At 65.0% G+C, this 25901-nt stretch overlaps 1 protein-coding gene and 1 long non-coding RNA gene across 2 annotated transcripts; one reads left to right on the forward strand and one right to left on the reverse strand.

Annotated features, from left to right (window-relative positions):
* Nucleotides 1-4: 4 nt before the first annotated feature.
* On the forward strand, nt 5-3756 carry LOC148053979 (uncharacterized). The gene is made up of 3 exons (XR_015707787.1): nt 5-862; nt 3123-3244; nt 3627-3756. It is a non-coding gene; the product is annotated as an uncharacterized LOC148053979 (long non-coding RNA).
* On the reverse strand, nt 3140-21938 carry COL2A1 (collagen type II alpha 1 chain). The gene is made up of 54 exons (XM_087771554.1): nt 21843-21938; nt 19122-19322; nt 18395-18411; nt 18065-18097; nt 17893-17925; nt 17725-17778; nt 17508-17609; nt 17352-17429; nt 17112-17156; nt 16978-17031; nt 16828-16881; nt 16644-16697; nt 16496-16549; nt 16360-16413; nt 15916-15960; nt 15750-15803; nt 15586-15630; nt 15408-15461; nt 15226-15324; nt 14997-15041; nt 14198-14296; nt 12703-12756; nt 12168-12275; nt 12027-12080; nt 11831-11929; nt 10805-10858; nt 10622-10720; nt 10485-10538; nt 10264-10317; nt 9953-10006; nt 9775-9828; nt 9621-9665; nt 9218-9316; nt 8993-9100; nt 8860-8913; nt 8719-8772; nt 8580-8633; nt 8428-8481; nt 8243-8350; nt 8050-8103; nt 7906-7959; nt 7384-7545; nt 7183-7290; nt 6655-6762; nt 6379-6432; nt 6171-6278; nt 5582-5635; nt 5361-5468; nt 5120-5173; nt 4853-4960; nt 4478-4766; nt 4155-4342; nt 3643-3885; nt 3140-3515 (listed from the first exon to the last, which is right to left on the reverse strand). The coding sequence occupies exons 1-54, from the start codon at nt 21925-21927 to the stop codon at nt 3369-3371; spliced, it is 4458 nt and encodes a 1485-aa protein (XP_087627680.1). The 5' UTR covers nt 21928-21938; the 3' UTR covers nt 3140-3368.
* Nucleotides 21939-25901: the final 3963 nt, after the last annotated feature.

Genomic DNA, 25901 nt, shown 5'->3' on the forward strand with positions numbered 1-25901 from the left:
TCGAGCTTCATGCTTTGGTGTCTGAAGATCCCAAAGATTTAGAGTTGACTTTTGCAGCTGTTGTGAAGCTTAGCACTGTGTCGGGTCCTTTCAGGGTAAACTAATTAGTTCTGTGCAATTAATTTTTTCCACTTTGGGTCAGTGACAGCGTGTCACTGGCTTGTTTCAAAGCAGGCCTTGATAAAAAAAGGAGAGTTCTTTGTGAGGAACGCACAGATAAGGCTTCCACCTCTGTAATTTGCACTAGTAGGAGGCAAAGGGATTGAAACCTTTGAAACGCGCTTTCTCTGTTGTGTGGATTTTATTTGCTGGCAGCTGAGGCCACCTACAGCAAACCGATACCAAAACACCGCAGTCTGAATGGAGACGGCCTCAGTAAGCGCAGCGCCGCTGGGGACGCGCGAAGGGTCCGGGTGAATTAGACCTTCCTCCTCCTCCGCGCACGGCTCTGAACCTTCTCCCCACGTTCGGCAGCTGCGGGGTCTCGGGGGTTTGAAAGCAGGGAATTTGGAGCTCAGCGTTGCTTTGTACTTGTGCCTGCCGCAAACGAGTGCGGATTTAAACTGATTTTGTGGGAATTCGGTGTTTCAAAGGCTTACCTCCCAGGAGCCGGCCGTTCCCGACGGATGGTGTCAACTGCCTTCTTAAATGAACGTGAAAGCTCAGCCCGCCGCAGTTCTTGCTGTGGATTTGCGCTGTTTGCAGCTTGGAGGATTTCATTCTGCTTCTGCCCTTTGTAGTTTTGCTGGAACTTGATCGCTACAGCTGCCCTCGTTTCCTCGCCGTCTGCACCTACGCCGTTCTCTGGCTGCCTGTCGGACGCAAGGCTGGGTGAGAGCGCGTGTGTGGAAACGAAGCACAGGTAAAGGCTGCGAGGGCAACGGATCACGGTGGTTTTCAACGAAGGATACTTTGTTTTGTGCCAGTGTGAAATAAAATAAAAACAAACATTTATTTTTTTTTTTAAGAAGTGGCATTTCTGCCTAGCAGGGTTTCTAGGACTGAGTTCTACTTATTAAACCTGAGTTCTACGTTACTGTGCAGTGTCCTTTGTTTGAAGAAAAGCTCTGGCTTTCTCCTGTAGAAATCAAACTTTGTCCTGGAGTTGGCGCTCTGCGTTGTGACTGGTATCGTGTCATTTTTTTACCCAGAAGGACCTGTTCTCTTGCTGATGACTTTTGGGGAATGGGGGGCCAAGAAACTCAACCAGGGAGCAGCGCAGCACCTCCCTTCCCACCCGGGGCAGCTGGGACCAGTGACCGCGGTCACCGACCCAGCTTCAGTGGCTGTCACGCTGCACAGTCCCTGGTGACCTCGGTCACGAGCTTCTCGCCCGACTTCCCCTAAACCCACCCATTTATGATGAGTTGAACTTTCCTTTTTTTTTTTTTTTTTTTTTAAGGAAGATGAGGAAATAGCAAATTTTTGCTCTTTATCAGTCTCGTTTCCTGAGCTTCCTCCCTCTCGGCAGCCTGGCGGTGCTCAGTCCTGGCTGATTTGGTTTCTCCTTGCGGGGTGACGCAGCCTCCTGCTCCCCAAAATTGCCTCTTCCCCGCTGCGACGTCATCTTTGGCTGCAGCCCCAGAGATAAGAGCTGGCCATGAGGAGCTGGGGGTTAAAAGCAGCCTGCTGGGGCCGGGGGTTGCTTTTAACTGGGTGATTTTGGGGGGGCTCACTGGGTGCCTGCAGCAGGACCCCCAAATCTGCTGCTTGGCCCAACAGGAGAGCGGCTTTGCCCCGAATTTGTTGTGTGACGGCCGTCAGCGGTGAGCCAGAGCACTGATAACGAGGGGTGCCCTCCGGGCCATGTGGCAAAGCGCTTGGCCTTTTAAAGGGTGTTTTATTTCGAAAATCCTTCCTAATCCTCCAATCCCTTTTAATGAATTTCTTCTGCCAATGTTTTTTAAAGATCCCAGCCCTGCGGAGGCTGCCTCAGGTGCTTTCGCGGAGCGTTGCCAGCTGTGAGTGTTTAAAATTGAGATGAGGGCCCCAAAGTAGCATTTTTTTAAAAGGGTTTTTTGTAATCCTTTAAAGTCGTAATTTCTCCTAATGAAAAACTGCGGTGCCCGTGCTATCAAAGGATGCAAAAAGCTGTCGCTAGCTCCCTGTTACGTCCCGCACCTAAAGCTCAAGCATGTTTGTAACCTTGTGGGGTCAGTGGGCTACTTTTCGTTAAAGTAGTAAAAAAAAAAAAAAAAAATTCAACTACTGAGGCTTTTCCTCTAATTAGCAAGCCTCTTTAGGAGAAGAATTTACACATGTAACTTTTTTTATAAAACCATAAAGGCGCAGCTGCTTTACAAGACGGCGGCTGCAAACTCTACCGCCTTCCGTATTGCAAAATTTATCCTGAAATTATAGTTTTACAGGCACAAAATGGGACGAATTCTGTGGGGAGGAGGGTTAGAGGGCACCTCCTGGCCACGGTCGTGCTGATGTGCGTGAAGATTGGTCTCGGCGTCCCCCTCCCCACTGGTTTTACTGGTTTCCTTTAACTGGTGTCCCGAGCGCTTGCCTCGACTCGCCCCGCTTCTGGTTAGGGGTGCAGTGGGACCAGAAACCTCGCAGCTGCTGTTCTGGCTCCTCCTGGTTCAAGATTTTTCACCTAAAATGGTTTTCCCTTCCCTTTTTTTTTGCTTTTTGGGGGATTAATTTGGTTTGGTTTTTGTTTTTCCCTTAGCGTGAGCTAGCTTCGACCCAGAAAGTTGGAGATTTGACCCCAAACCTTCCTTTATCACGGCTGAGAAATGGGAAGAAGAGTCAGACCGCAGCAAACACCCCCGGCGAGCAACAAAAACAAAGCCCAGATCGACTTGTACTTTCCGCCAAAAGTTTTTTTTTTTTTTATATCAACTGATGTTAAAAAATACAGACTTGTTTTACAAGAATAGCACCATTTTTTTTGGTCGTATTATACATTTAGCACTCCTGCTGGTGATACACAGGGGGAGGGCCGGGGGCTGGAGGGGATTTGTGATACCTGGATTTGCGAGATCCCTTTTGCAGGGAAGGACCATCGTACCTGCCACTTAAGATTCCCACCTCCACCTGACCTAAAAAATAGGTCTTACAGGAAGAGAATAAATAAATAAGACCGTGGGGTGTTTTTTTTTATTTCGCAGCCTGCCCAGACGGCGTTGGAAAGAGGCGGTGGTCCCCGACGGAAGGGCCTGAATCGAGGGGTCGTCGCAGCCATTCAGTGCAGAAGTCGTACGAGCGATTGGAAAGCACTCAGGTCCTTGGGGTGAGTTTGGGTTTTTAGTTTTCTTTTATGGTATTGGGCTGGATTTTTTTTTAAAAACAAAACCAAACCAAACCAAACCAACAAACAACAACAACAAACAAACACACAAATAAAACAATTCTTTTTACAAGAAGCAGACTGGGCCAATATCCACGCCAAACTCCTGATCGGCTCCACCAATGTCCATAGGTGCAATATCTACAATGGGCAGGCGCGAGGTCTTCTGCGACCGGTACTCGATGACTGTCTTGCCCCATTTGCCAGTGTGTTTCTGGGGAGAAAACAAGGAGGAGAGAGGTTGTTAGATGCTCTTGAGCCCTCCAAACCAACAGCAACCTCACGGGTTGCACCCCAACTCATCGTCTACGTCTTTCTCTCGCAGGCCCCCGCGGACTTACCGTGCAACCGTCCTCCAAGACGCTGTACGTGAACCTGCTGTTGCCCTCGGCTCTGATCTCCACGTCGTTGGATCCCTGGATGAGGAGGGCTTTCTTCAGGTTGCCCGTCTCCTCGTCCATGTAGGCGATGCTGTTCTTGCAGTGGTAAGTGACGTTCTGGGAGCCTTCGGTGGACAGGAGGCGGAGGAAGGTCATCTGGATGTTGGCGGTGTTGGGAGCCAGGTCTTCATCGCCGTAGCTAAACTGGAGGGAAGAGGCGAGACGTTAAAGCCTGCGGGTGTCGCAACGACCCTATTTTCAGCCACCTTTTGAGGGGACTTCCATACTTTACATCCCTTGATGGCTGCAAAAATCGAAGCCCACCTGGCCCAACTCCCACAGCCTCATATAACATCTATCAACATAACCCCAAGAAGGACATCCCAACCCTCCAACCAGACACCCGACGCCTTCCCCTCCTCAACCTCCCTTCCCACTCCCCGTATGCGGCAGCAGCCCAGGGGAACGCTTACGTGGAAACCGCCGTTGATGGTCTCTGCAAACCAGACGTGCTTCTTGTCTTTGGTCTTGCTGGTCCACCAGTTCTTCTTGGGGATGCTGCTGGGGTTGGGGTAGACGCAGGTCTCGCCTGTCTCCATGTTGCAGAAAACTTTGATGGCGTCCAAGGTGCAGCCCTGGTTCGGGTCGATCCAATAGTCTCCTGCAGCGGGGAGGACAAACGGTGCATGAACATGAGGCTTTGGAGGTCTGAACAAAGAGCATCGTGGACCTCGCTGTCCTCTTGGGGCTGGGGGAGAGGGACAGGAGGGGAGGAGGCAGGGATGGAGGCTCTTACCGCTCTTCCACTCGGGATGGCAAAGCTTGATGTCGCGACAGGTCCTGGCTGGGTTCTTCTTGGAGCCCTCGGGGCTGCGGATGCTCTCGATCTGGTTGTTGAGGGACTTGAGCGTGGCGTCCACCTCGACATCGTGCTGCCGCAGGCTGCCGGCGGCCTCGTCCGCCCGCATGTAGCGGATGGGGTCGGGACCCTTCTCCGGCTGACCCAGGCCAGCGAAAGCCGACATGTCGATGCCAGTGCCGGGGGGGCCGGGAGGACCGGGGGGACCTGGGTTTCCGGGAGGACCCTATGGGAGGAAGAAGATGCAATCCTGATGGGCTGCTCTGCCAGCTGGATCCCCCCTTCCCTGCCGCTGCCGGTGTTTTGACTCACCGCAGGACCTGGTTCGCCGCTTCGTCCGCGGGGGCCGGGAGGACCGATGGGGCCGGGCATGCCGTTGGAGCCGTCTTTGCCAGAGGGGCCGACAGGGCCGGGGGGACCCTAGGAGAGAGCCCCGAAGCGGGGAGGTCAGGTTGTTGCAAGGAGGCCGGGGAGGTGCTGGGGAGCCGATAGCTCCTGCCGTTAGCAAGCGAGGGGAGCTCGAGGACGGAGGCGCCTCCTTTTCCTCTCATCTCCCCAGACGCCACGGGCAGGACTCACCCTGGGACCGGAGGGACCAGCGGGACCAGCAGCACCTTGGTCTCCAGAAGGACCCTGAGGAGGAAGCAAGGGAGGACGGTTACAGCTCCACGTCCAGCATCGAGGGATGCTCAGCCTTAGCGGAGCCCTTGCACGGGCTCAGGGCTCCCTCCATGGCTGCAGAGACCCCGAAGGAGCCGCATCCAGCTCCGTGGAGAGATATGGGGGGGCTGAGTACTGGGATCCCCAAAACAACACTTACGGGTGGGCCGGGAAGACCCTGCAGACCAGTGAAGCCACGGTGGCCCTTCAGACCTCTCTCTCCAGCCTCTCCTGTCTCACCCTTGTCACCGCGAGGCCCTTGGGGACCCTGGAAGGGGAGAAGGGAACATGTCAGGCTCAGGGTGGCAGACCCCCACCCAACGTCCCCCAGGACCCCCTGCATCACACACGGGATGCCCCGACGGGCCCAGCATCACTCACCGGCATGCCTCGAGCGCCAGCAGGACCGGAGGGACCCATGGGGCCTTGTGCGCCCTGGGGAGAGAAAAGATGGGAGTGGAAAGGAGGCAGGAGCAGGGGATGCTGGGGGGTGCCCTGGCCGGGGGTGCCCGAACCGGCCCCGCTGCCTGCGAGCTGCCCTGCTCACAGCACCAGGAATCCGGCAGCTGCCCGTGCTGAACAGCATCTTTAAATACTCTCAGCAGGAGCATCTGCACCGAGTAACGATCCTTGCAAATAAATACCGTGGCAGATTTTCCCCGGTTAAGCCTCCCGGCGCTTACAGCTCCCCGGGCAGTGCTTGTGCCTAGGCAGAGCCCGAACTGGGCTCTTGGTGCTCGTGAATCCTCAGGAAGATGCTCGGAGCCGCTAACGGCACCCAGGGCGCCGCTGAATTAGCGACAGCTGCTAACGGCACCCGCCTGGCTCTCCCAATTACTCCGAGCAGCTAATTGTTCCTGGGGGGCCACTGCTATTTCTTCATTTATCTGCGCGCGGGGTGGTTCCCGTCTCCCCTAACAAGACCTCAAACCCAATGAGCCGTTTCCCCCGCCAGCGTGCTGGCACTCACCGTCTCGCCTCTGTCTCCTTGTTTGCCGGTGGGACCGACGGGGCCGGGAGCGCCGGGGGCACCGGGAGCGCCGGGGGCACCTACGGGACCGGTCTCGCCACGATCGCCCTGTGCCGAGGTAATGGGATGGTCAGACCCGCGGGATTTTTGGCCGGACGAGAGGGCACGTGGAAAGCGAGCGCCGGAAGAAGCGCGCGGGCAAGCTCACCTTCACGCCGGCTGCGCCGTCTCTGCCGGGGGGTCCATCAGCGCCGGGGTTACCCTGGGAGAAGATGAGGAGAAATTAAGTCTTGACATGTGCAAACTCCCCTTTCGAAGCAAAAACCGCTGGCAAAAAGGTGCCGGTGATTGCCAGGAGCTGAGTTATGGCGCAGGGCTCTCCGGCTGTGGGATCAGCGATGCCCGTTGGGGTTACACCGGGATGATCCCGAGCCCGGCACGGACAGAGGCTCCCTCCCGCTTCACCCACCGGGGTGCTGCCTACCTCGCGCCCGGGTTCGCCGGCGGGACCTGTCAGACCGGGGGGACCCACGGGGCCGGGGGGGCCGCGGTCGCCCGCAGAGCCGGGTGCTCCTTGTTTCCCAGGTTCGCCCTAAACGAAGGGAAAATAAAAACCAACAGGCGTGAGCGGGAGATCCCTGCGCAGCCCTTCACCCAGCAATCGCCTCCGCCTGAATCAGCGTCGGTTATTGCCCAGCCCCGATGCCGCTGGCACCGGCGGCTCCCGGTAGCTTTGCAAAACCCCAAACCACACCCGGGATTGGGGTCCCTGGGATGCTCGAGCTGCACCCGAGGGTGCTGGTGGCCCCGTCACCGGCTCCTTGCAGCCCCCCGGGGCTTCAGCAGCCTCTGAGCTGCCGCGCAGGCTTCAAAGCACCCAAGTTCATGGTGCTGAGGTTGGGAAAGCCAAGGCCGGCTGCTCCCACACAGCAGGAATGATGCGGCTGCTGGGACCAGTTTGATCCACGGGGTACACGGTGGAAGGCGCTGAGCCTGGGCGGTGACAACTCACCGATGGCCCTGGCAGCCCAGGAAAGCCTCTCTCGCCACGCTGTCCGGGAAGACCAACGATGCCGCGCTGTCCTGCCAAACCTTGGGGACCGGGGGGACCATCGGGACCCTGTGGGGAGGCAGAGGGGGGTGATCAGAGCCGGCAGGGTGGTGGCACGGCACTGAACGCGCATGGAGGGATGCGTCCCCCAAAAAAACGTACCGCAGGGCCGTCCTCGCCGGGTTCACCTTTCTCGCCAGGGGGGCCGGCGGGGCCTTGGAGACCGGGGTCACCGGCACGGCCCGGGGGACCGGCATCACCACGAGCACCCTTGGGACCATCTTTGCCAGCAGAGCCGGGGGGACCGGGGGGGCCGGGGTTACCCTGTGGGGGGAGAAGACGGGGTTAGTGCAAACGGAGGCAGCTTTTCCACCTTCACCGCCCGCATCCTGGTGCTGCTCAGGGCTTTGGCTCGGCTCCTGTGCTTGAAGACCCTCAGAAAAACCCCTTTTTATGGGCTAATGAGCTGCCTGGTGTCGGCCAGCGGCTGCTTAGGTCAGGGACCCTCTGCTCCCAAGTGATCCTGGCTGCTCCCAAGCCATCCCAGCTGCCCCCAAATGATCCTGGCTGCTCCTGAGCAATCCCGGCTGCCCCCAAATGATCCCAGGTGCTCCCAAGGGATCCCGGCTGTTCCTGAGCAATCCCGGCTGGCCCCCAAGCCATCCCAGCTGGCCCCTGACTCACATTAGGGCCGGGTGGTCCCACACGGCCGGCGGCGCCGGGGAATCCGGTGGCTCCCTAGGGAAGGAGAGGAGAAAGGCAGCTCGGATGCTGCACCGCTCCCCCCAACTGCCCCCTCCCACAGCCCACCCCCCCCCCCATACTCACAGGGGGGCCCTGAGCACCCCGGGCTCCTTTGGGACCAGTTACTCCAGTTGGACCCTGGGAAGAGGAGGAAAACGGGTTAGAAACATGCTGGGAGGGGCTGCATCGCGCCTGCCAGGCGGTGCCCCAAATTTCCCAGGGATAGGGACCCCCGCAGGGTTCGCCCCCCGATTCGGGGTGCCCCGGCTGTACCCACCTGCGGGCCAGGTGCACCAGAGGGACCTTGGGGACCGGGAGCGCCGGCGTCACCCTTCTGTCCGGGCTCTCCTTGTTCGCCTTTGGCACCGGGTTGCCCGTCGGCACCCTGCAGGGAAGCGGCCGCCGTGAGTGGATTGAGCCGTCGCTGGACCCGTGCCGGGGGGAACGGGGCCAAATACTCACCGGGGGACCGGCAAATCCAGCAGGACCGGGGGCACCGGGCTCACCGCGCTCGCCCTGTGGGGGAGAGATGGGAGTTAAATGGGGGGGACGGGGGGAGCAAGGCCAGCGGTGGCACCGCCAGCACCCGGGGGGCTGTGGGGGGTGGCACTTACGGGGGCACCGCGGGCACCGGCAGCGCCGGATGGACCAGGAGGGCCAGATTCACCCTGGAAAAGAAAGGATGGAGAGTTGGGGGGTGTGGATGGCACCGCCCTTGGTCGGGAGCAGCCGAGGGGCTGCCCGGGCTCTCACCTTCTCGCCGTTGGGGCCAGCAGGGCCGGGGGGACCGATGGGACCCGTCAGACCCTATGGGGGAGAGACAGATGAGGAGGAGGCCACCACGAGCATCCCTCGCCGGCCGCCCCGCTCCCGCTGCATCCCTGTCCCACTTACGCGTGCGCCGTCCTTTCCGGGGGCTCCCTCGGGGCCCTTCTCTCCGACGTCTCCCTGCGGGGCGAGACAGAGGTGATGTGAGCCCAGCTGAGACCTGATGCCGCTCAGGACACCTCCGGGACCCCTCACTTACCCGGTCTCCCTTGGGACCGGCGATGCCGGCTGCTCCTCTCTCGCCGGGCATTCCCTGCAGCCCTGGGGGACCCTGGGCGCCGTTGGGGCCAGCTGGTCCGGTTGCACCCTAAAGCAGAGCGAAGGTGCAGTTATTGGGGTGCCAACCCCCCGTGTGCAGACCCCCAGCCTCACGGCTCCGCCGGTGGCACTGAACCACCGAGCCCTGTCCCCCTTTGTCACCCACCTTGGGTCCGTCGGTGCCCGGTGTGCCGGGGAGCCCACGGGGACCTTGCAGCCCTTGTGCGCCGGGAGAGCCACGTTCACCGGGGAAGCCGCGTTCGCCCTGGCGTCGGGGGGGGCAGCGTTAGGAAGAGGCCACGGGGCCACGGTGAGGGTCACAGTGCCCTTTGCACGGATGTCCCCAGGGATGGAAGGCAGAGCAGCCATCCTGCACTGCCCCGAAGGGACTGGGATGTACTGGGAGGAGAGGACGGGCTGCGGCAGAAGCTGAGCTGCTGGGTGTGGGGGAGCCGATGGCCCTGGATGGGGGTGGCCAGGCTCTGCCGACCCCCTTGAGCCCCCCAAAATCCCCAGAGGGACAGGGTGAGGTGTCCCATCCCCACAGCCGGGAGGACGGTGATACTTACTCTGGGACCGACGAGACCGGGGGCACCGGCTTCTCCGGGAACACCCTGCGGCGGGGGGAAAAAGTCAGGGGTCAGTCCTGGGGGCTGCCAGGGGTCCTGACCCCCCCCTTTGCAGCTGGGGGACGGCTGGGAAGAGGGAAAAATGGGGCCTCACCTGATCTCCGGGTTTGCCGCTCTCTCCGGGGGGACCTGGTGGCCCGGGCAGGCCCTGGGAGGGGACAGCAGTGGCATTAGCATGGTGGCAGTGAGACCCCCGGGGATGGGGGCTCGGGGTCACCCACGAGCATCACCTTGACCCCGGCACCCCAAACCCCCCCTTTCCATGTGCTTACCTGGAAGCCGGAGGGACCGGGGGCTCCTTGCTCTCCCCTCTCACCTGCGGGACCCTGCGGGAAGGACGGCGGTGAAGGACCCCGAAACCTCCCGGGGTTGGGGCTTCACCCACCCCAGGATTTTGGGCAGAGACAGAATCATGGGGGGATCCCAAAATCCCCATGCCCCAACACCACGAGGGCCGGGGAGCACAGAGGCACCCCCGGGGTGGTTCTTTGCCCAGACCCAGGGGGGCTCCAACCTCCAGCCCCCCCCCCCCCCCCATTTCAAGCAGGTTTTGGCCCTGGGCGAACACGGCTGCGACACTCACGGCAGGTCCTGGGGGGCCGGCAGCTCCCGTCTCACCGTCCTTGCCAGGGAGACCCTGCGGAGGAGAAAAACCACCCGGTGCTGAGCTCCAGGCACGATGCTGCAGGCCCCTGTGCCTCAGTTTCCCCACTTGGAGACTGCAGATGCCTCGGGGGGGACTGCGATGATGGAGCAACCCCAAGATGTGGTTTTGGGGGTGGCAAGGGAGCGAAAACAACTCACCCGCAGCCCCGGGGCACCGGGGAGTCCTTTCTCACCGGCTTTTCCAGGCTCGCCCTAGAGGGAGGAGAGGTGCGACGGTGATGGGCTCCACGCCTGGGCCACGGCCCCGTTTTGGGTAGAAATCGGTCGATACTCACATTAGCACCTTTGGGACCGGGGAAACCCATCACGCCGGGCTGACCACGAGCACCCTGCGGGCCGGGGGGGCCGGGGCGGCCGTCCTCGCCGGGAGCGCCCTGCGGGGAGGGGGACGTCAGCAGGGAACCGCGCCGGAGCCCGGACCCCCGCCCCGCGCCGACCCCCTGCGGAGCATCGCTTACCGTTGGGCCGACTTTGCCTTGAGGACCAGCGTCGCCTGGGCGGCCGGTGAGACCCTGCGGCGGAGGGGAGGAATTGGGGGGGCTGCGGACGCTGGGCACCCCATCCTGCCCGGCTCCCGGCCGCTGCTCTGGGCCTGGAGCTCACGCAGGGGGCACAGGGGTCTGCCTGACCCCAGGAGCATGGTGGCTGACCCCAAAGAGCATCTTCACTCCCCCAAAGAACATCTTTGCTAACCCCAAACGCATCTTAACTAACCCCAAAGAGCATCTTAACCCCAAATGCATCTTAATTAACCCCAAAGAGCATCTTAATGAGCACCAAGGAGCATCTTAATTAGCACCAAGGAGTATCTTAATTGGCACCAAGGAGCATCTTTGTTAACCCCAAAGAGCATCTTCACTAACCCCAGAAAGAATCTTAACCCCCAAGAGCACTTTTGCTAACCCCAGATGCATCTTTGCTAACCCCAAATGCACTTTATCTAACCCCAAAAAGCATCTCACTTGCCAAGGAGCATCTTTGCTAACCCCAAATTGCGTCTTCACTAACCCCAAATGCAGCTTTGATAACCCCAAAGATCTTAATTAGCTCCAAAGAGCAACTGAACCAACCCCAAAGAGCATCTTCATGCCAAAGAGCATCTTGGCTAACCCCAAAAGCACCTTATCGACCCCAAAAGCACCTTATCGACCCTAAAAGCACCTTCACCAACCCCAAAGGCACCTTATTGACCCCAAAGGCACCTTCACCAACCCCAAAGGCACCTTATCGACCCCAAAAGCACCTTATTGACCCCAAAGGCACCTTCACCAACCCCAAAGGCACCTTATCGACCCCAAAAGCACGTAACCAACCCCAAAGAGCCTCCTTGCTGACCCCAGCAGGTCCCGCCAGCATCACCGCTGTCCCCACGTGGTCCTGCCCCGGCCGAGGACCCCGGCGCAGCGGGGAGCCCCCATCCAGGCAGACCCCGCACCCCGGCTCTGCCCCCTGCGGGCGTGCAGGATCCGACCCCCGGCTCTTACCCTGGCTCCGGGCAGCCCGGGCTCTCCGGGGCGCCCGGGATCACCGGTAGCTCCCTTGGGACCCGCGAGGCCGGCGGGGCCACGCTCGCCCGGAGCACCCTGTGCGGGTGGGAGGGGGGAGAAGGGGTGAGTTGGGGGGGTTCAGGGGGTGGTCACCCCCCAGACCCCCCACCCACCCGTCACCCCGACGCCCCACCTTGGGTCCAGCCAGCCCATCCTGCCCTGGGAAGCCGCGATTGCCGGGAGCACCCTATGGAGGAAGAGGAGGAGGAGTGAAGTCAGGGGGGAGGTTTTGGGGGGCAGCACCTCGCTGGGGGGGTGCGGGGGGGCCACGCACCCTCTCTCCAGGTGGTCCCACGGGGCCGGCAGCACCGGGTTCACCGCGGGCTCCTCTCTTGCCTTCTTCGCCAGCCGGCCCGGGGGCACCTTGGGGTCCTGCGGGTCCCTGAGGAAGAGGAGGAAAAGGGGTCACGAGGAGCCTTCCTCCCGCACAGCACGCTGGGAGGGCCCTGCCTCCACCCTCCCCCCCAAATAAATCGCAGACCCCACGGGTGCCGGACAGGAGCCCCTCGCCGTGCCACGTGTCCCGCCGGCGCCGGGGCTCGGCGGCCACCGCGGCGGGGATCCGGCCCCGCGCATTGAGGCTGGTTAATGAAGCGAGGGGGGAATGTCCCCGGCTGGGGGGGGGCAAACACAGCGGCTATTGTTCCCCCGTGGGAGGGGGGACGCTGCCCCTTGAGGGGCCTCGTTAGGGGAAGAGGTTCATTAGACGCCGCCGAGACGCTCCGGCCCCGGCCGGGGAGCGAGGGGCCGCAGGACGGACCCCCAGGCGAGGCGGGGGGTGCTGGATGCGGCCCCCGCTCCGGACTCACCGTCTCGCCCTTCGGTCCTTGTTCGCCTTTGAAGCCTGCGATGCCGGGTTCTCCCTGGGGAGCGAGAGGGCGGTGGGGGACAGGGCCACAGCGTCCCCACGGCTGGCCCTGGCCCCGGTCCCTTCTCCAGGCCACGGCCCCATCCCTGTGTCCATCTTCTTCCTTGGCCCCATCCCTGGCCCCATCCCTTCCCCATCCCGTCCCCATCCCTGTCCCCATCCCTATCCCTATCCCCATCCCTTCCCCATCCCGTCCCCATCCCTGTCCCCATCCCTATCCCTATCCCCATCCCCATCCCGTCCCCATCCCGTCCCCATCCCCATCCCCATCCCGTCCCTGTCCTGTCCCCATCCCTGTCCCCATCCCCTCCCCATCCCATCCCCATCCCGTCCCCGTCCCCATCCTGTCCCTGTCCTGTCCCCATCCCTGTCCCCATCCCCTCTCCTGTCCCCATCTTCACTCCCATCCTATTCCTGCTCCCATCTTTGTCCCCACCCCATATCTGTCCCCATCCCTGTCTCCTTTCCTGTGCCCATTCTCATCCCTGTCCCCACTCCTGTCCCCACTCCTGTCCCCATCCCCATCGCTGTCCCCAACCCATCCCAGTTCCCATCCCCTTTCCTTTTCCCCCTCTCCTGTCCCCATTCCTGACCCCAGCCTCAGCCCTGTCCTTGTCCCCATGCCTGTCCCCATCGTCATCCTTGTCCCCAGCCCTTTCCTCATCCTTATCCTCATCTCCATCCCATCCCCATCCTTGTCCCCACCCCCATCCCATCCCCATCCTGTCCCCGTCCCCATCCCATCCTTGTCCCCATCCCATCCTGTCCTTGTCCCCATCCCATCCTGTCCCCCACCCCTCCCCATCCCATCCCTGACCCCATCCCCATCCTGTCCCCATCTCATCCTGTCTCCATCCCCATCCTGTCCTCGTCCCCATCCTGTCCCCATCCCATCCTTGTCCGGGTCCTGTCCTCGTCCCCATCCCATCCTTGTCCCCATCCCATCCTGTCCCCAACCCATCCCCATCCCATCCCTGTCCCCATCCCCATCCTGTCCCCATCCCATCCCTGTCCCCATCCCCATCCTGTCCCCATCTCATCCTGTCTCCATCCCCATCCTGTCCTCATCCCCATCCCATCCTTGTCAGGGTCCTGTCCTCGTCCCCATCCCATCCTTGTCCCCATCCCTGTCCCCATCCCATCCCATCCCCATCCCCATCCGGTCCCCATCCTGTCCCTGTCCCCATCCTGTCCCCATCCCGTCCCCATTCCCGGTGGCCCCTTTGGCCTGGGCGTGACCCAAGGGTGACTGAGGAGGGGACCTACAAGGGTGTTGGGAACGGGGGCGTGGCCTGTGGCAAAATGGGCGGGGCATGTTACAGAGCGGGTGGGGCCAAGTAGAAGTGGGCGGGGTATGTCGGTAGTGGGCGGGGCCGGGGGCAGTGGGCGGGGCCAGGGCCGCGGTCCCCTCTCGGGGGGTCTCGGGGGGCTCTTACCGTCTGTCCCTTGGGTCCCAGCGGGCCGGTGGCACCCTGGGGTCCGGGCGGGCCGCGGGGGCCGGGGAAGCCTGGGGCGCCGGCGATGCCCGGGGCGCCCTGCGGGCAGGCGGCCGCCGTCAGGGGGGGCACGGCACGGGCCCGTGTCCCCCCACGTCCCCACATCCCCCCCGTCCTCCCGCCTCCCCCAGCGTCCCCGCTGTCCCCTGCATCCCCCAGCGTCCCGCATCTGCCAGCACCCTCACCTCCCCCAGCATCTCGCGTCCCACAGCGTCCCCACGGCCCCCAGTGGCCCCATGTCCCCCGGTGTCCCCTCAGTGTCCCTCAGCATCCCACATCCCCCAGCATCCCACGTCCCCCAGCAGCCCCAGTGTCCCCCATCAGCCCCACAACCCTCAGTGTCCCCATGTCCCACATGCAACCCCCAGCATCCCCCGTGTCCCCCAGCACCCTCGCATCCCTCCGCATCCCCATGTCCCCACGTCCCCCAGCATCCCCATGTCCCCCAGCACCCCCCAGTACCACCCAGCACCCCCTCTCCCCCAGCATCCCCCAGTATCTCCCAGCATCCCATGTCCCCCAGCATCCCGCATCCTCCGGTCCCCCAGCATCCTCCCGCATCCCCGTGTCCCCCACAACCCCCAGGGTCCCCAGGTGTCCCCACATCCCAGCTGAGCCCTCGGCAGCCCCTTCCCACCCAGGACCAGACCCCTCCCGAGCCCCGTCCCCCCCGGGGCTCAGGACACCCCGTCCCCCCCGGGGCTCAGGACACCCCGTCCCCGTCCCCAGCCATACTCACCGCTGAACCTTTCGCTCCGGGGATGCCGTCAGTCCCTGGGTTACCCTAAAAGGAGACACCGCTGAGCCTGGCTCTGCCCCCCCGTGCCTCAGTTTCCCCACTGCCAAGCGGAGGATGACCCCTTCCCCCCTGCTCGCAGGATCAGCCCCGTCCCCGTGGCTCCCAGGCCAGGGGACATGCGGGGACAAGCCATCGTGGGGGGGGGAACACAGCAAGTGACAGCACTTACGGGGGCGCCGGCGGGGCCAGGAGAGCCGGGGGTGCCAGATTCACCGCGGGGACCCTGGGCACCCTCGGGACCGCGTGCGCCGGTGGGACCAGCTTCACCCTGGAGGGGAAAGATGGGGTGAGGGGGGGCAGCCGGCACCGTGCCTCAGTTTCCCCCACTGGGATCAGCCCCTTCTCCCTTACCTTTGAGCCGGGGGCGCCGGGGAAGCCGGGGGCTCCGGCCGGGCCGACAGGTCCCTGGGGGCGAGAAGAGCGTGAGGGTCTGCCCAGGTTTTGGGGGGCCCCAGGGGACCCCGCTGTCCCCCGCAGGGTGACAGGGGGTCCGGCAGCCCAGGAAGGGGCCACGCAGCCCTTTACTCACAGGGGGTCCAGCAGGGCCGGGGAGACCATCGTTGCCACGAGCACCCTGGGGAGAGAGGGCAGTGGGAGTCACGGGGGGCCCCGCGGGGGGACGGGGCACCCCCTCCCACCGGCAGCCCCCCACCGGCAGGGTGCCAGCGGGGACCCAGGCAGCGTCACACTCACCGCAGCGCCGGAGGGGCCGGGACGTCCTCTCTCGCCGGGCAGCCCGCGGGGACCCTGGGGGGACACGGCGGTGGGTCCGGGCTCTGCGGTGCCCAGCCCAGGGCTGGGGGTGGGCAACACCCCCCCCCGTGCCTCAGTTTCCCCCTTTCCCAGCCCAGAGACTCACCATGGGGCCGGGGGAGCCGTTCTCGCCAGGGGAGCCGGATTCGCCCTGCGGGGAAGGGCAGAGAGGGTGAGCCCGGCGTGCGGCACCCTGCCAGCCCCGACGCCACGGGGATGGTCACCCTACCAGCCCTGACGCCACGGGGATGGTCGCCCTACCAGCCCCAGCACCATGGGATGGTCGCCCTACCAGCCCTGACGCCACGGGGATGGTCGCCCTACCAGCCCTGACACCATGGGATGGTCGCCCTACCAGCCCCAGCGCCATGGGATGGTCGCCCTACCAGCCCTGATGCCACGGGGATGGTCGCCCTACCAGCCCCAGCTCCATGGGATGGTCGCCCTGCCAGCCCTGATGCCACGGGGATGGTCGCCCTACCAGCCCCGATGCCACGGGGATGGTCACACTACCAGCCCCAGCACCATGGGATGATCGCCCAACACTTACCTTGGCTCCAGGAGCTCCTGCCTCTCCCTTGGCACCGTCCAAGCCGGGGTAGCCCTGGGGACAGAGAGATGGGCTGTCACCCTCGGTGCCGCTGGGTGACGGGGACACCGGAGGCGCAAGGCGGGGACACACTTACCCGGTGGCCTTTCACTCCGGGGAGACCGGGCGTCCCGGGGAAGCCACGAGCACCCTGCGAGCCAGCGGAGAGAAAGCTGGTTGGGGGCGAAGGAGGGACACGGGGGGCTGCGTCCCAGGGGGCCGCATCCAGCCCGGCGCTGCCTTACCTGGGGGCCGGGGGGGCCACGCTCGCCGGATTTGCCGGGTTTGCCGGTCTCGCCCTGCGGAGAAATGAGATGGGGGGGGGGGGGGGGAAATCAAATCACCCTTTGGCTTCTGGCTGGGGCCATTGCTGCAACGAGCTGCTCGTTCTCAGCCGGGGTTTGCCGGCCGGAGCAGCACAGGACTCACATCATCACCGGGTTTCCCAGGAGGTCCCGGCGGTCCCCGGGGACCCATCGGACCCTAAAGGGGACAGAGAGGCAGCGGGTGAGCGGGAGCTGGTGGGTGGCACGTCCCCAAGCCGAGGGGGGGTTATGAGGGGACGGGGGGGACACTCACAGCAGCGCCGGGCTCGCCGGGCTCGCCGGGGTTGCCTTGAAATCCTTGGGGACCCTGGAAGGGAGGCGGTGGCGTCAGCGGGGTGGCGGGGGGCCCACCCAGAGACCCCCAGTCCTGGGGGGGGGGGTACTTACGGGAGCGCCGGAGGGTCCGGGGGGGCCGCGGGGTCCCATGGGGCCCTGGGGGGAGAGAGAGCAGTGTCACGGGGGGAGGCGAGCTGGCCGCCAAACCAGGGGGGTCCCCCCAAATTGGGGACAGTCCCCATCGTCAGTGACGCAGGGTCCCCCGTGTCCCAAGACAGGACCCACCGCCACGTCCCCGGGGTGGGGGGGGGCTTGGGGGGTCCCTGGTCCCGGGGGGGGGGACCCTCTTACCATGGGTCCCTGCATGACGCCCATCTGCGCGCCTCCAGCCTTCTCGTCGAAGCCGCCCGCCATCTGAGCTGCGAAGTTCTGCAAGGGGAAGGGGGCTGAGCACGCCGGCCGCCCCCAAACCCCCTCGCTTCACCCCAAAACCCCCCTGCTACTCACCCCGCCGAGGCCGGGGGGGCCAGGAGGGCCGGGGGGGCCGGGGGGGCCGGGATTCCCAGGGGTGCCGGGTTCTCCATCCCTGCCCCGGGGACCGGGAGCACCCTGCGGCAGGGAGAAAAAGGGGGGGTCATCCATGCGGTGAGCGTGACAGTTCTCTGCAGCACCCCACCAGCGCTGGGGGGGGGTATGCTGGGGTGGGGTGGGGGTACGCTCTCACCTTCTCCCCCTTCTCGCCGCGGTCCCCTCGTTGTCCCTGCTCACCTGCCGGGCCCTGCGGGGTGGGGGGGGGTGGGGGGTGTCAGCTCTTCCCCCGCACCCCCCCCATATCCCCCCAACCCCCTCCCACAAACATTCCAGCAATGCGCCCGGAGAAACGCGCTCCCACCTGCGGTCCCGGAGGCCCTCGGGGTCCTACGACCTGTGGGGGGGTGGGAACACACGGGTGGGGTGAGAGGGGTGCAGGTGGGGACCCCCCTGGATCAGCCCCGCAACGGCAGGGCCCCCCATTTTGGGGGCCCCCCAGCGCCCCCCCCCCCCCCGCCACCTGGGGCACTCACATCTTTAATGTCACCGGGTTCGCCCTTCTGTCCCTGCAAGGCAAAGCACGGGGTGAGCCCCCAGACCCCCAGCTGAGCCCCCAGACCCCCCCCAAGTTTCTTCCCCCTCCCAAGGTGACACCCCCCCCCCAAGAGGTCACACCCCCCCCCCCAGGAGGTGATAACCCCCCCCGGGAGGTGACAAACCCCCCTGGGAGGTGACCCCCCAGAGCCGCTTGCCCCATGAGGGTTCCCAAGGGTCCTGCTTTGACACCCCCCACCCCCCCCCATTTTGGGGGAAAACCCCAGGAAATTGGGACGGCGGCGGGGGGACGCCAACGCCAGCCTCACCTTGGGGCCAGGTTGCCCTGTTGGAAAAACAAAGAAATAAAGAGAAATTAGAGGGGGGGGGACAGGCTGGGGGGGACACGAGGCGCCTCCGTCCCCAGCCCGGGGGTGGTGATGGTCCTGGGGGGCTGTGGGGCCAAACCGGGGGGCACAGGAGCGCGGGGGCTCCCCCCGAAGCGGGGCGGCGGGGGGCGAAGCGGGGTTCAGCATGCGAGAGCGGGGCCACGCGGGTTTGGGGGGGGTCAATCCTTCCCCCCCCCCCCCCAAAGGGGGCAGGGAAGGGTTAAAAAAGGCAACTTTGGGGGTTTGGGGGGTTTGGGGAATTGGGGTCATGGCCCTTCCCGCGGAAGGGGGGCGTTTTTCCATCATTCCGGGTGAATTATCACAGTTTTGGGGACGGAAGCCCCATTTGAATGTCCCTTTTGCTGGGATGCCCGAGGGGGAGGGTCCATGGCCACGGTCCCCCCCCCCCCCCCCAGCACCCCAAACCCATCCCCTTTCAATGGATTTTCATAAAAAAACACCCCAAAACACTTCAGGCTTTGAAGCCAGCTGCCATTTGGGGTAAAAACCAGGATTTTTCCACCCTGGGATGGTTTTTTTACCCCCCCCCGGGAGGGGGGCAAGTTGCCTTTTCCCTGGGGCTCCCCATGGATGTTCCCCGCCTTAAGCCCATCCATGGCCGGGTAATTTATTTATTAATGAAAGGAGGGAATAAATAAATTACAACCGCTGGGTTGGTCAGTGGGACATATGGGGCAGCACTCTCCGAAGGGGATTTCGGGACTGGGACAATCCCGCAGCTCCTCGCAGATGATCTCGTCGCAGAGGACGGTCCCCGTGTCGCACACGCAGATACGGCACGGCTCCGGCTTCCATACGTCCTTATCGCTATAGCTCTGCCCGTCCTGCAGGCAGCTGCCTGCTTCGGCTGCGGGGAGAAGGTGGAAGGGGTGGCGGGGGGAGAGATGGCGGGGAGACGGGGACGGCGTCACCCCCGGGGTCGAGGAGGGGGTGAGGGTGGCAGGGGGGGACACGGCGGGGGACCGCGGGCACCCATGATGGAGGTGGTGGCACTGCCACCCCATCGATTATGGGGCAACCCCCACCAAACCCCCCCCCAGTTTGGGGGGCGGAGGAGGAGCGAGGTCCCCGCGGGGGGGCCCGGAGCAGCGGGGTGGTGGCTCAGCGAGGGGTTTCCAGCCTGAAGCAGGGGGTGTCCCCTCCTCCCCGGGACCCCGATGGCCCTCGCTGTTCCCCCTGCCTTGGGGGCACTCAGTGTGTCCCCGCGGCCCCTGCACCTCCGCCGGGACATGGGCAGCGCCTCCAGCGTCCCCAGGGTCTCTGGGGGGGGGCCTGGTGTCCCCAGGCTGCACCCCTGCGTCCCCCAGAGGTGCCCCGGGGTCCCTGAGATGTGTCCCAGTGTCCCCAGGAGGTGCCCCAGCGTCCCCAGGAGATGCCCCAGGGTCCCCAGCAGTGCCCAGGTGTCCCCAGGCTGCACCCCAGGGTCTCCGGAGGTGCCCCAGGGTCCCTGGGATGTGTCCTGGTGTCCCCAGGAGGTGGCCTGGTGGCCCTGGTGTCCCCAGGGACCTTGGGATGTGCTGCAGTGGCCCCAGGAGGTGTCCCCAGGGTCCCTGGGATGTTCCCTGGTGTCCCCAGGGTCCCCATGTCGTTCCCCAGTCTCCCCAGGCCAGTCCCAGGGTCCCCAGGATGTGCCCCAGCACCCCCAAGACGTACCCCAGGGCTGGACCTCGGTGTCCCCAGGCTGGACTCCCCCTGTCCCCAGCTGCACCCTGTGTCCCCAGCCGGACCCCGTGTCTCAGGCTGGACCCTGCTGTCCCCAGGCCGCCCTCCATGTCCCTGGGCTGTTCCCCACTGTCCCAGGGTGTACCCCACGTCCCCCGCTGTCCCCACACTGTGACCTGCTGTCCCCAAGCTGCACCCCACTGTCCCATCTGTACCCCGTGGTCCTAATGCTGTCCTCCTCTGTCCCAGTTTGTCCCCAGTGTCCCCCCCATCCCAGGCTGTCCCCAGTGTCCCCCCCATCCCAGGCTGTCCCCCTCTGTCCCAGGCTGTCCCCCAATGTCCCGGGCTGTCCCCCAGTGTCCCCTCTCCATCCCAGGCTGTCCCCCAATGTCCCAGGCTGTCCCCACCACTACCCTGAAACTTTCCCCATCCATCCCACGCCCCTCTATTCCACGCTGTCCCCATGGTGTCCCCCACTCCTCACGCTGTCCCCCAGTGTCCCACGCTGTGCCCCCCATCCCAGGCTGTCCCCCAGTGTCCCCCCCCATCCCAGGCTGTCCCCACCACTACCCTGAAACTTTCCCCATCCGTCCCACGCTGTCCCCCAGTGTCCCCATGCTGTCCCCTGGTGTCCCCCACTCTCCTTGTGCTGTCCCCCAGTGTCCCACGCTGTCCCTCCCTGTCCCACGCTGTCCCCCAGTGTGTCCCCCCCCCCGATTCCAGGCTGTCCCCCCCATTATCCTTAAACTTCCCCCTCTATCCCACGCTGTCCTCCAGTGTCCCCTCGCTGTCCCCCACTCTCCTTGTGCTGTTCCCCAGTGCCCCACACTGTCCCCCTCCATCCCACGCTGTCCCCCCACTATCCTTAAACTTTCCCCATCCATCCCACTCTGTCCCCCAGTATCCTACACTGTCCCCCAGCATCCCACTCTGTCTCCCTGTGTCCCACGCTGTCCCCTCTGTGTCCCACGCTGTCCCCTGGTATCCTGCTCTATCCCCCTGTATCCCACACTGTCCCCCAGTATCCCACACTGTCCCCCCGTGCCCCACGCTGTCCCCCCCAGTCCCACGCTGTCCCCCCCCAGTGTCCCATGCTCTGTCCCCCAGTATCCTACACTGTCCCCCCGTGTCCCACGCTGTCCCCCCGGTATCCCACGCTGTCCCCCCGTGTCCCACGCTGTCCCCCCAGTCCCATGCTCTGTCCCCCAGTATCCCACGCTGTCCCCCCGTGTCCCACGCTGTCCCCCCAGTATCGCACATTGTCCCCCAGTATCCCACGCTGTCCCCCTGTATCTCACGCTGTCCCCCCAGTATCCCACTCTGCCCCCCCGTATCCCACACTGTCCCCCCAGTATCCTACACTGTCCCCCCGCTATCCCATGCTGTCCCCCCTGTATCCCACCCTGTCCCCCCGTGTCCCACGCTGTCCCCCCCAGTCCCATGCTCTGTCCCCCAGTATCCCACGCTGTCCCCCCGCTATCCCACGCTGTCCCTCCGTGTCCCACGCTGTCCCCCGCTATCCCACGCTGTCCCCCCGTGTCCCACGCTGTCCCCCGCTATCCCACGCTGTCCCCCCGTGTCCCACGCTGTCCCCCCGTGCCTCCCTCCACCCCCGCTCCCCCATTCCCCGCCTCCCCCCCGCTCCCGGAGCTCCTCTCGAGTGGGGTCGCGGGTCGGGCCGGGGGCGGGGGGAACCGGTACTCACGGAGGTCCCGGTCCTGCGCGGCGACGGAGGCGAGGAAGAGGATGGCGAGGGCGGCGGCGAGGCGGAGCGGGCGGCGGCCGGGCATGGCGAGGTGGCGGCGCCCCTCACCGTGCGTCGGGCCGAGCAGTGCCCGCACCGCCCCGCCGCCGCGTATATGTCCCGGCGCGGCCCCCCGGGCCCTGTAACCCGAGCCGGGCCGGCCCCCCCGGCCCTCCTCCGGGACGGCACCGGCGGCCAGGGAGGGAGGGAGGGGAGGGACGGGGGGACCCCCCCCACCCCCCACCCCCCGCCCCGGGACGGCCCCGGCCCGGCTGCGAAGGTCGGGGTGCGAGCGGGGGGTGAGGCCCCCCCATCAATGCTGGGGGTCGCGGAGGGTGGGAGCCCCCCACCCCATCAACCGCGGGGGGGCCGGGAAGACTGGGACCCCCCATCTCATCCCATTCCGGGGGTCCCAGGGGGCTGAGACCCCCCCAGCACATCCCGGGGTCCCCAGGGGGGCTGAGACCCCCCCCATTCCTTCACAACCGGCGGGTCCCGGGGGGCTGAGACCCCCCCTCCATCCCGGGGGTCCCGGGAAGACTGGGACCCCCCATCTCATCCCATTCCGGGGGTCCCAGGGGGCTGAGACCCCCCCCATTCCTTCACAACTGGGGGGTCCCGGGGGGCTGAGACCCCCCCCCATCCCATCCTGAGGGTCCCAGGGAGCTGAGACACCCCCGCCCCAACACATCCCGGGGGTCCCGAGGGGCTGAGACCCCCCCCCCAACACATCCCAGGGGTCCCGAGGGGCTGAGACCCCCCCCCCAACACATCCCGGGGGTCCCGAGGGGCTGAGACCCCCCCCCCCATCCCCGGGGTCCCAAGGAGACTGGGACCCCCCCATCTCATCCCATTTCGGGGGTCCCAGGGGAGACTGAGCCCCCCCATCCCGGGGGGGCCTAGGGAGACTGAGCCCCCCCCATCCTACCCCGGGGGTCCTGCAGAGGCCGAGCCCCCTCCCCCAGACACAGAGGGGTGCCAAGCCCCTGGGGGGAGCTGCCCCCCCCCCCCCCAGTCCCTGCCCCAGATCCCCCTCCCCATCCCGCCCCCCCAGTCCCTGCTCCAGCTCCTGCCCCCCCCCGCAGCCCCCCCATCTCTGCCCCGAGCCCCCCCAAATCCTTTCCCCCCCCATTTCTGCTTGATTCATAGCAGAAAGAGGGGGTTCAAGGGGGAGACACAGGACCCCCCCCCCCAGCTCAGTGTAGCCCCCCCCATCATTCCTCTGCCTGGAACTGGGCCCAGGACCATCACCCCCCCAAAACAGGGGGTGCAAGGGGGGGGGAACCAGCCTGACCCCTTCCAAGCCCCCTTCCCCCCCCCCAGGCTTCCCCCCCCCAGGGAGGGGGTCAGGAAGGTGGGGGGGTGCCTGTACCCCAAGACAGCGGGGGGCACAGTGGGGGCTTTGCAGTGGGGTTTGGGGGGGGCACACACATTTCCCAGCCCAGGGCCAAGCTCCAAAGCGGGGGGCTCGGCCCCCCCCCGCCACGTGCGCACCCCGGCTCTGCCTGGCCCCCATGGCTGGGCGACATCTGGGGGGGGTCCAGAGCAAATGGGGGGGGGGGAACATCCCACCCCGGGGCCACCCCCCGTTGGGGAGGGTGCTGGGCGCCGTCAGGTGATGGTGGGGGCCTGCCCTGGCGTTTAAAAGGGCTTTGGGGCTCCCCCCAGCAGCCCCAGGCTGCCGAGCCCAGGCCCTGCGGGCCCCCCCGTGCCCCCCCACCCTGCAGCCCAAAGGGGGGTCCCCAACACGGGGGTCCCCAACACGGGGGTCCCCAACACGGGGGTCCCCAAAAAGGGGGGGGGGGGTCCCCAAGCACCTCCCTTCCACCCGCCGCTCACAAGTACCCCGTGGAAATAAATGGGGGGGCCTTGGGGTTCAGAGATTTGGGGGGGGTCAATGCCGGGTGGGGGGGGGGGCTCCATCCTGCCCCTGGTCTCCGGGTTGGGATGGGGTGGGATGGGGATGGATGGAGCTGGAGAAGGACAGGACCAGGGAAGGATGGAACCAGGGAGGGATGGAGGCTGGGAAGGATGGGACCGGGGAAGGAGGGAGCTGGGGAGGGACAGAGCCGGACGGACGGATGGATGGAAGGACGGATGGACGGACGGATGGATGGATGGAAGACAGGGCGGGATGGAGCTGGGGCCGGCTGGTGCTGGAGGGTCGGCACGCGGCCGTGGGTGAGCCAGGCCCCCGCTCCGCAGCCGTGGGCACCTCTGCTGCAGCCGCCCCCCCAAATCCTCCCCGAGCCCCCCCAGCCTCCCCGCTGCCCCGGAGCCTCCCGGGAGGCCGCCGCGGACAAAGCCCGTGTGTTACCGGCGCTGCCGCGGGGCACCGGCAAACTCGGCCAAAAATAACTCCCCGGGCTGTCGCTGGGACGGCGGCGGGTCCAGCTGAACCTGGCCCCCCCCCAAATGAGCTAACCACCCCCCCCAAATCTGCTTTGCACCCCTCTTCTACCTCTGCACCCCCAAAATGCTCCGCAGGTGATGGGTGACCCCTCCTGTTATTCGCGGGGCGCACTCCTGCTCTGCTCCATGAGTCCCCCCGTGCCTCAGTTTCCCCAGCTGGTAAAGGGGAGCAAAGGCCGTTCGCTGCTGCATTTTGGGGGGGTTTGGGGGGGGTCCCAGCCCCGAGCAGGTGGAGGAGCCCGTGCTCGGCCCTTGGCGGCGGCCGGCTCTGGCTGGGGATCCCACCCGGGAGCGGGGCCAGGACCTGGCTCCGGCTGCCACTTTCCACTGGAAAACGGGGCTGGGAGTAAATAACAACGCGATGGCTGCTCCCCCCCCGGCCCCTCCCCGGTTTTTGGGGGGCCACCGCCAGCACCGGCACCTCCTCGGCACGGCAGAGCCTGGCGGAGGAGGGCGAGGGATGGAGCATCCCCCCGCGCCCCGACTCGGGGTGAGGGGCACGGGGGGGACGCATTCCTCAGGGTCTCTTCCCCCCCCCCCCCCCCGAAAAGCACCCAAAGGGGCCGGGGCGCCGCACCGTTCCCACCGTCACCGGCAGCCGCCGGATCCCGGCACAGGCGGGCGTCGAGGCATCGCCTGGCTGGGGCAGGTGGCCCAAAACTGGGATTTTTTAACCCAAACCTTGACCCCTCCTCAAAAAAAAAATAAAAACCACCGAACTCATCCTTTGCTTTTTGTCCCCCCTTTTCCCAATCCCGTCCCCGGGCGCTCTCCCGCTTTTCCCCGGTTTTGGGCTCTGGAAAGGCGATCAGGGAATCGCAGGGAAACATCCAAGTCAGCTCAGGAATTCGCCGTGGAGGGAGTGGAAGGAATGAGAGCGCCCGGCCTTAACTCTGCCCGCCCCGGGGGCTCTGCCGCCACCGTCACCGTCGTCACCGTCACCGTCGTCACCGGCATGGCCACCGGTATGGCCACCGGCATGGCCACCGCAAGGCCCAGGATGCCGTCCGGTGGGGACGTCCCTGCCCTGATGCTGCTACCCAAAAGGGATGTCCCCACCCTGGGGGTTTTGTCCCCAACCTGATGCCACCCACTTGGGTGAATGTCCCCACCTCAGTGACGGGTGCTGGGGACACTGTCACCACCCTGATGACACCAGCCAGGATGTTCTTCCCAGCCTGATGCCACCACCCTGCCTTGATGCCACCAGCCAAGGGGGGGGACTGTCCCTACCCTGATGCCACCAGCCAGGAGATTGTCCCTACCCTGATGCCACCAAGCCAGGACACTGTCCCCACCTTGATGCCACCAAGCCAGGACACTGTCCCCATCCACTCTCCCTATCCAAAGGGATTGTCCCCACCTTGATGCCACCAACCAGGGTGACCATCCCTACCCTGATGCCACCAGCCATGGGGACTGTCCCCACCTTGATGCCACCAGCCAAGTGAGTGTCCCCTACCCTGATGCCACCAGCCACGGGGACCGTCCTTATCCTGATGCCACCAGCCTGGGCGAGTGGCCCCAACCCGATGGCCTCCAGGGCAAATGTCCCCAACCCTGATGCCACCACCCAGCAGCATCGTCCGTCCCCGTCCCACCGGCGTC

This window comes from Nipponia nippon, unplaced genomic scaffold, assembly GCF_047370975.1.
Source record: "Nipponia nippon isolate SJK-2023a ecotype South Korea unplaced genomic scaffold, ASM4737097v1 scaffold_35, whole genome shotgun sequence".
Taxonomy (NCBI): Eukaryota; Metazoa; Chordata; class Aves; order Pelecaniformes; family Threskiornithidae; genus Nipponia; species Nipponia nippon.

What these genes read in the sequence shown, in the direction of transcription:
- COL2A1 (XM_087771554.1), bottom strand. Translation starts at nt 21,927, where the DNA reads ATGCCCGGCCGCCGCCCGCTCCGCCTCGCCGCCGCCCTCGCCATCCTC. An exon ending in GCGTCATGCAGGGACCCATG is followed by an intron (nt 17,157 to 17,351) that starts GTAAGAGGGTCC and finishes CTCTCCCCCCAG; the next exon opens with GGCCCCATGGGACCCCGCGG. An exon ending in CGGGCACCGACGGACCCAAG is followed by an intron (nt 9,101 to 9,217) that starts GTGGGTGACAAA and finishes GCTCTGCTTTAG; the next exon opens with GGTGCAACCGGACCAGCTGG.